The sequence below is a fragment of the Heptranchias perlo genome, chromosome 22 (genome assembly GCF_035084215.1).
Source record: "Heptranchias perlo isolate sHepPer1 chromosome 22, sHepPer1.hap1, whole genome shotgun sequence".
NCBI classification, from domain to species: Eukaryota; Metazoa; Chordata; class Chondrichthyes; order Hexanchiformes; family Hexanchidae; genus Heptranchias; species Heptranchias perlo.
In genome coordinates this window covers 25,420,505-25,429,704 of record NC_090346.1, presented here as the reverse complement: position 1 = coordinate 25,429,704, position 9,200 = coordinate 25,420,505, and the positions used below count along the sequence as shown (strand labels likewise).

At 42.7% G+C, this 9,200-nt stretch overlaps 1 protein-coding gene across 1 annotated transcript in view; it reads right to left on the bottom strand.

Moving 5' to 3' along the window:
- Positions 1–6,305: 6,305 nt before the first annotated feature.
- The window catches only part of pemt (phosphatidylethanolamine N-methyltransferase), a 107,055-nt gene continuing 104,160 nt past the window's right edge, over positions 6,306–9,200 (bottom strand). Inside the window, exon 7 of the mRNA XM_068003163.1 lies at positions 6,306–9,099. Coding sequence (XP_067859264.1) covers positions 9,045–9,099 — 55 coding nt within the window. The 3' untranslated portion in view covers positions 6,306–9,044. The remainder of the gene's footprint in view (positions 9,100–9,200) is intronic.

Genomic DNA, 9,200 nt, shown 5'->3' with positions numbered 1-9,200 from the left:
CGAGGAGAGATTGGATAGAACATAAGAACATAAGAACATAAGAAATTGGAGCAGGAGTAGGCCAATCGGCCCCTCGAGCCTGCTCCGCCATTCAATAAGATCATGGCTGATCTGATCCCAACCACAAATCTAAAGAACACAAGAAGTCGGAGCAGGACCCGGCCACATAGCCCCTGGGCCCTCTCCGCCACCCACAGGGCATTGACCGATCCGAACTCAGCTTCATGTCCAATTTCCTGCCCGCTCCCCATAACCCCTAATTCCCTTTACTTCTAGGAAACTGTCTATTTCTGTTTTAAATTTATCTAATGATGTAGCTTCCACAGCTTCCTGGGGCAGCAAATTCCACAGACCTACCACCCTCTGAGTGAAGAAGTTTCTCCTCATCTCAGTTTTGAAAGAGCAGCCCCTTATTCTAAGATTATGCCCCCTAGTTCTAGTTTCACCCATCTTTGGGAACATCCTTACTGCATCCACCCGATCAAGACCCTTCACAATCTTATATGTTTCAATAAGATCGCCTCTCATTCTTCTGAACTCCAATGAGTAGAGTCCCAATCTACTCAACCTCTCCTCATATGTCCGCCCCCTCATCCCCGGGATTAACCGAGTGAACCTTCTTTGTACTGCCTCGAGAGCAAGTATGTCTTTTCTTAAGTATGGAGACCAAAACTGTATGCAGTATTCCAGGTGCGGTCTCACCAATACCTTATATAACTGCAGCAATACCTCCTTGTTTTTATATTCTATCCCCCTAGCAATAAAAGCCAACATTCCGTTGGCTTTCTTGATCACCTGCTGCACCTGCATACCAACTTTTTGATTTTCTTGCACGAGGACCCCCAGATCCCTTTGTACTGCAGTACTTTCCAGTCTCTCGCCATTAAGAAAATAACTTGCTCTCTGATTTTTCCTGCCAAAGTGCATAACCTCACATTTTCCAATATTATATTGCATCTGCCAAATCTCCGCCCACTCACCCAGCCTGTCTATATCCCCTTGCAGGTTTTTTATGTCCTCCTCACTCTCTACTTTCCCTCCCATCTTTGTATCATCTGCAAATTTTGATATGTTGCACTCGGTCCCCTCCTCCAAATCGTTAATATAGATTGTAAAGAGTTGGGGACCCAGCACCGACCCCTGTGGAACACCACTGGTTACTGGTTGCCAGTCCGAAAATGAACCATTTATCCCAACTCTCTGCTTCCTGTTCGATAACCAATCCTCCACCCATGCCAGAATATTACCCCCAATCCCGTGTTTGGCTACCTTATATGTCCTTGTTTTTAGTCGGATACTATCCTTGATTTCTTTACTTAGCCACGGATGGCTGTCATTTCTTTTACACCCTTTTTTCCTCAGTGGAATATATTTATTTTGAAAGTTGTAAAATAACTCCCTAAATGAACACCACTGCTCATGTACCGTCTTACCCTTTAATCTATTTTCCCAGTCCACTTTAATCAATTCCGCTCTCATACCATCATAGTCTCCTTTATTCAAGCTCAGTACGCTTGTTTGAGAATCAACCTTCTCACCCTCTAATTGGATATGGAATTCAACCATGTTGTGGTCGCTCGTTCCAAGGGGATCCTTAACTAGGACATTATTAATTAATCCTGACTCATTACACAGGACCAGGTCCAAGGTTGCCTGCCCCCTTGTAGGATCAGTTACATACTGCTCAAGAAATCCATCCCTGATGCATTCAATGAACTCGTCCTCAAGGCTGCTCTGCCCAATTTGATTTGTCCAGTTAATATGATAATTAAAATCCCCCATAATTATGGCTGTTCCCTTATTACATGCCCCGACTATCTCCTGATTAATACTTCTTCCAGCAGAGTTGCAACTATTAGGAGGCCTATATACTACGCCCACTAATGTTTTTTTTCCCTTATTATTCCTTATCTCCACCCAAACTGTTTCATTATCTTGATGCTTTGTCCCAATATCATTTCTCTGTATTACAGTGATTCCTTCCTTTATTAACATAGCCACCCCACCTCCCCTTCCTTCCTGCCTGTCCTTCCTGATTGTTAAATACCCTGGCATATTTAATTCCCAGTCGTTGTCACCCTGCAGCCATGTTTCTGTAATGGCCACAAGATCATACCCATACGTAGTTATTTGTGCCGTTAACTCGTCCATTTTATTACGAATGCTACGTGCATTCAGATAAAGAACTTTCAAATCTGTTTTGTGATGCTTAGTTCCTGCTTTTTCCTTTTTTAACACTTTACCTATTACTCCATACCTTCTGTCCCTTCCTGTTACGCTTTCCTCTCTCTCCCTGCTCAGGTTCCCAACCCCCTGCCACTTTAGTTTAAACCCTCCCCAACAGCACTAGCAAACACTCCTCCTAGGACAGCGGTCCCGGCCCTGCCCAGGTGCAGACCATCCGGTTTGTACTGGTCCCACCTCCCCCAGAACCGTTTCCAGTGTCCCAGGAATTTGAATCCCTCCCCCTTGCACCATTCCTCTAGCCACGTATTCATTTGAAATATCCTCCTATTTCTACTCTGACTAGCACGTGGCACTGGCAGCAATCCTGAGATTACTACCTTTGAGGTCCTATTTTTTAATTTACCTCCTAACTCCCTATATTCTGCTTTTAGGACCTCATCCCCTTTTTTACCTATATCGTTGGTGCCTATGTGCACCACGACAGCTGGCTGTTCGCCCTCCCCCTCCAAAATGTTCTGTAGCCGCTCCGAGACATCCTTGATCCTTGCACCAGGGAGGCAACACACCATCCTGGAGTCTCGGTTGCGGCCGCAGAAACGCCTGTCTATTCCCCTTACAATTGAGTCCCCTATCACTATAGCTCTGCCACTCTTTTTCCTCCCAGCCTGTGCAGCAGAGCTACCCGTGGTGCCAGGAAGTTGGCTGCTGCTGCCTTCCCCTGATAAGTCATCCCCCCCAACAGCATCCAAAGTGGCATATCTGTTTGAGAGGGGGATGGCCACAGGGGACCCCTGCACTACCTGCCTGCATCTCTTACTCTTCCTGGTGGTCACCCATTCACTTCCTGCCTGTATACCCTTTACCTGCGGTGTGACCAACTCGCTAAACGTGCTATCCACGAGTTTCTCTGCATCGCGGATGCTCCACAGTGAGTCCACTCGCAGCTCCAGCTCCGAGATACGATCGGTCAGTAGCTGCAGGTGGACACACTTCCCGCACACATGGTCGGCAGGGACACTGGTAGTGTCCATGACTTCCCACATCTTGCAGGAGGAGCATATCACGGGTGCGAGGTCTGCTGCCATGACTTGCCTTAGCTTAGTTACCCTTTTTAAATTACGTTGAAATTAGAAAATGTTAACTATACTAGGGACCTAGGTTCACTAAAAAAAAAACACTATCTGCTATAAAACCTGCAGATCTTCCCTTTCTTATTACTTTACTTACAGTAAAATGGTAGAAATACTCACCTGAACCTACTCACCAATCAGCTGCCTCCCCTGTGCCGCGTCACTTTCTGACTGGTGACGTCACCCCGAACTCTGCCGCTGGTCTCAGAGTCTCGCTCTCAGAGTAAGCTCTGGTCTCGCTCTCTCCGCGCTGTTTATATCCCCGCTCTGGTCTCGCTCTCTCCCGCCGCTCACCGACTGGACTCTCGCTCTCTCCGCGCTATTTATATCTCCGCTCTGGTCTCGCTCTTTACCGCCGCTCACCGACTGGACTCTCGCTCTCTCCGCGCTGTTTTTATCCCCGCTCTGGTCTTGCTCTCTCCCGCCGCTCACCGACTGGACTCTCGCTCTCTCCGCGCTGTTTATATCTCTGCTCTGGTCTCGCTCTTTACCGCCGCTCACCGACTGGACTCTCGCTCTCTCCGTGCTGTTTTTATCCCCGCTCTGGTCTCGCTCTCTCCCGCCGCTCACCGCTCTCAGGTCCACTACCGCTCTGCAGGAAAAGCAAGGCAAAGCAGCACCTCCTTCCCCCACTTTACCAAACTCCCACACGTACCGAACTCTCAGCACAGGCTGGGGTTATTTTCCTTGGAACAGAGGAGGCTGAGGGGAGACTTGATTAAGGTGTACAAAATTATGAGGGGCCCAGATAGAGTAGACAGAAAGTACCTGTTTCCCCTAGCGAAGAGTTCAAGAACTAGAGGACATAGATTTAAGCTGATTGGCAGAAGGATTAGAGGGGACATGAGGAAAAACTTTTTTAGCCAGAGAATGGTGGGTGTATGGAATTCGCTGCCTGAATTGGTGGTAGAGGCAGGGACCCTCAACTCTTTTAAAAAGTACCTGGACCTGCACCTAAAGTGCTGTAAGCTGCAGGACTATGGACCGGGTGCTGGAAGGTGGGATTAGAATGGGCACCTGGTTGTTCTTCGAGCCGGCACGGACACAATGGGCGGAATGGCCCCCTTCTGTGCTGTATCTTTTCTATGGTTCTATGGTCAGGGAGGGCTGATTTTTGCAGTAAGACGCCTTGATGACATTTCTGGCATATCGGGCCTTGACATGGAGCATCCTCTGAATGTTCAGACAATCTGTATAATGAGGGAGTGGAAGTCTCACCTGTTGAGGTAGTTGAGCGGGTGTTCTGTAGGAGCTCGCAAAATATGTGTGAAATCAATTGCACCTTGGACCTTAAGGAAGCCAGAAATCCAAAGGTGATGAATTCCCCAGTAACCTGATAAATACACGCCCATATTGCAGCCTGGCTAATATTGCACAGATTGCCCATGGCCACCTCAAAAGATACTGCGCCATAAACGTTGAGGGTGGTGGTCACATTAATAGCCATGGATAAAGCAGTCCGAGCAGATGAGTGTGGCTGCACGTCCTCCTGCACTAGGTGAAAGGGCTGTCCTATTGTCTCTTTGGTGAAGAACACACTTCTTATGCACAACTCCTCAGAAAGGTCCTCCTATGACCTGTGCTGCCTTGCAGCAGTCACTGAGAAGTCCTCATAACCTGGGGGGGGGGGGGGGGTGCGGTTGTGGCAATAATATCTGGAAGGCTCTTTGCTCCTTAATTGCTCCATCATAAGCTACTCCTCCTCCATGATAATGGCATACACGTCCATGGGGCATGCCGTACTTGCAACTCTGAAGGCCTCACTGCAGGTAAGGGGTTGGGGAGACAAAAATCTCCTGGTGGCTTAACTCCCTGTCAGAAGCAAGTGGAAGGGTCTGTGGTCAGAATGGCAAAAAAAAAATCATGAAAAATTGTGTTTCTCAGCTGTAGATATCTGCAGAGTCCTCAGGTTGAGAAACTTCTCACTTCCGCCTGCATCAGCTGGTCCTGGCAGCTGCTGCACCTTATAAATCTCAGTCTAAGTTACCCAATTGGCACTTAAGTGTAAAACCAGGAAACTTAGAGCTGCTGCATCACTGGTCCTCATTTTGACATAAGCATGGGATCTTCAACACCCACCTGATCTGCTTTAATGTCTCATCCAAAAGATGGCACCTCTAACAATGCAGCACTCACTCAGTACTGCACTATGCGCTCAATCCTGATGTGAGGCATTAAACAGGTACCTATTAAACCAGAGACCAGCTAACAAAGCAGAAAGTGTGGAAGACCTTATTCGAAATGCCACCACAGTATAGCTTCATTTAGCAAATACCCTTCTTAAGAGAAATGTTCTTGAAAAGCAAGATTCCACTTTTCATCTTTATGGAAGACTATAGGGTAGATTTTCATCTTTACCACCAGTAATAGAACCTGCCTGATTTTCCTACCATTGAAATTAATGGAAGGGAAATCCATCAGGTTCTGTAAGGGGCATACATTCCCGCCAGATTTTCCTTTCGAGCTTGATCCATGTGATGCTTAATGCCTAGGTGGGTAAAGACAAAAATCTACTCCTATTTATTTGCATATTTAATAGTAATTGTCATTTATAGATTATTTCTGTAGATTAAACCTATCTTTCACCATTGTAAATGTTAATCTATTAAATACTCACTTATCTTCTGAACCTAGACAGTGTATATGCAACGGTTCAAGATCATGAAATTTGAGTATTAGTGTACAAGTATCTCTGGTAAAATAATGGACAAAGGAATTTCACATGAATACATGAAATTACATAGCTTTTTAAGCTTTAAAAAGTCAAATTAATATTAAACATCTTTTTAAAAATTTTAAAAATAAATTACATTTTAAAACTCCTATTAAAACATATTACCAATAATTTTGAAACCAGTTATGTACTACTTGCACCATTCGCCCGACAGTTAATAAATTAAATCCATGCTTTGACATCCAATTATCTCTACTGCCATGTTAATTTATTTTACAAATGAAGCTGGAACACAGAAAATTAAATCACAAGGAGAAGAGAATCTAGTATTTAATTGTACAAATCATCCAAAAGTGAAAACAATTAAAGGTATTGTACAAGATAACAAATCATAAACATTGTAATGAAGAACACAAGAGAAAACATTTTACTGCACCATCTGTTTGAAATTCACAATTATAAAAACGGATTTACTGTATATTCTATAACATAGATAACAGTCTTGAATTATTTCCTTGCTTTCTGAGTCCAATTGGAGGTCAGCCAGGGTCGAGTTGGTTTCCAACTCCTCATTTAACAGAGGTCTTGTTAGGAAGGAGAAACTTCCTGATTATTCAGAGAAGCAAATTCTCTCCTTTAATATTTTTCTAAAATGGTGGCAAGCTGAAGAATTTTTCCCAATTTTATGGAAGACAGAACATCTATTATTTGATTTTTTTTTTGTGTATGCACCCCAAGTGATGGATAAATGAAACAGTAATGGCTGCTATCACCTAGCATTGCCGTCCTGTACTGAAGAATTACAGAGGGTTAACGTGAGGGTTTGGATTTACTGTCTGTGAAATAAATATTTTCATAGTATAGCTTTATTATAGATTTGAAACAGTAAGACCTCAAACAAGACCAACAGAAGGAGTTCCAGCTTTAACATCCCAGGCAAAATAACATCAGTTACTCTGGTACGAATTATCTTTATATTTTCAAAACAAAATTTTGCCATACATTTTAAAAAGATTTGCCAGACAATTTTAAGATAGTGAAAGATCTTAAATGAAAGATCATAAATTGAAAGATATAAAATATATTTTAAATGAAAAGATTTCTAATCAGCTGTAAGTACTTACAAGTATGCATCAGAGATTGAATCAACAAAAACAATGGCTAGCTGCAATGGTGTTTAAAGGGGCTGGAAGCACTAACCTCCTCAGCGCCCACAAGGAAACCTGTAAAAAAATTTAAAATTTAGACTTACATGGGCCTCTTCTAGACCTGGATTTGGATCCGGACAGCTTTTGCTTGGTAGGGAAGCCACCACTGGTCTCCATTCAGGCCTTAGGTAAAAATAGCAGTCGGGACCTGATGACGTCATCGGAGCCCAATTTGCATACTTAAAAAGGACCCCGACCACTTCGGCAGCCGGCCAGATCAGGGCAGGAACAGAGTGGGTAAGTTCCCCCGCTCCTATTTACTGCACCCCCCACCCGGTGGAGGGAGTTAAAATCAACCCCATTATTTTAAACTTTTGTTTTCAAAGGGGGAAGATTTCTGTTTTTCACTATTAATAGCAAAATTGTAAGCATGTATATGTAATTTCACAATAAATAGCAGAAATCTTCCAAGTTTTTTTCTCCTTTGCTCCAATTTTCTCCCCTCTTTTCCATGAAGATGTTGACTAATCTTGAGGTAGGGTGCCATCGAGTACATTGTCCAAGTGGTCATTCTTCATGTGTAAGCCAAAACATTTTGTTTCAGAAGATTGTTAGACTTCGAGAGCCATCAGATTCTGTCCTCACCCAATATCTGCACATGTACATGTTCCATCAGAAGGTCACTGATAGTAATCAAGAGCAGGAACCCTAGGAAATTTTGCCCTCTCTTACTTAGAGGCACTGGGGCCAAGTCTAACCTTCCTATTCCCAAACCAGTTGCAATCAACTAGATCAGTACAGGCCAGGAATTGAACTTGGAACTTTCCAGTCTAAACTGCTACAATGTGCTTTTTAAGGTGACTGTTTAGTCAAAGATAACTGGAACAGATTCTACTGTATAGAAAAATACATATCTTTCTTATCCATGAAACTAAAATACAATTTGGTATAAATTTGAGATATTTTTGTTTAGAATATGCTCTTCCTGTCAGAATACATTTCTTTTCAATGCTGCAATACTTTTATACTTAGTAGATTTGCACAATATCCAATAGCATGCAAGAGTTTGCAAATAAAAGATTAGAAATGCCAGCTGCGTAATATTTTCTACTGGCACATGTTCTAATGTAAAACTAACAGAGAATTCAGTGGGAATGATTCTTCTTTCTATTTTTTTTACTGTGCCTTGTAAGGATTCATTATACAATCCTCGCTGTCCCTCTGCAAGACTGGGCGATAGATTAATAGAAATGACAAGTCCAATTTTTAGGAAGGATTCCAATTTTACCAGCTGCCAAAGAGAAACTTAAAAAAAAAAATCAGTCTTACAATGTTACCATTATGTTATCAGGTGTGAAGGTAACACCACATTCAGAAGGACCTAATATGAGATCATTGACATAGCAGCAAGAAATGTTCGTGAAAATTTATCACTGACATAGCAAAATTGAATGACCTACTTCGAGATTATTGGTTTAGTGAAAGGGAATGACATGATTTGATATTTTTGGTTTAATAACTCGTTCAGGTCAAACAGACTGATGCTAGGGCAGTTTCATCTAAATTTTTCATTTACAACTAGGTCATACCAAACAACTTGGTGCTTGTGCATTGGCAGTATGAATGAGCCCATCACTACTTTGTCACAATAAATTGTAGGAAATATTCTAGAACTCTCATTATCAGATGAAAAGCACTAAGTATCACCCTTCAATACTGGCTACAGAATTTTAATTAACTATATTTAAAAGGACCATAATTAGTAGAGCACCACATCTTAACTAATTAACAGTTATTAAATATTAGGACCCATTCGAAAATGACAGTGTAATTCCAAATTGAAGCAAAGCGAGCAGTCCAGTGGCCATATACGATAGCATTCTCATGTCAAAATGTCCCAGCCATTCAGTTGCCCTTCATGGCCTTTTCTTTTTGACGATATACTTCTTCTGTGAATGGTCTGACATTACAAGAAAGAGACAAGTATAACAAAGTATTATAAAATGGAGTGACCCATCTCAGGCTGTTAGAATAAAGCGTGTCTGTAACTGAAAATCCAAT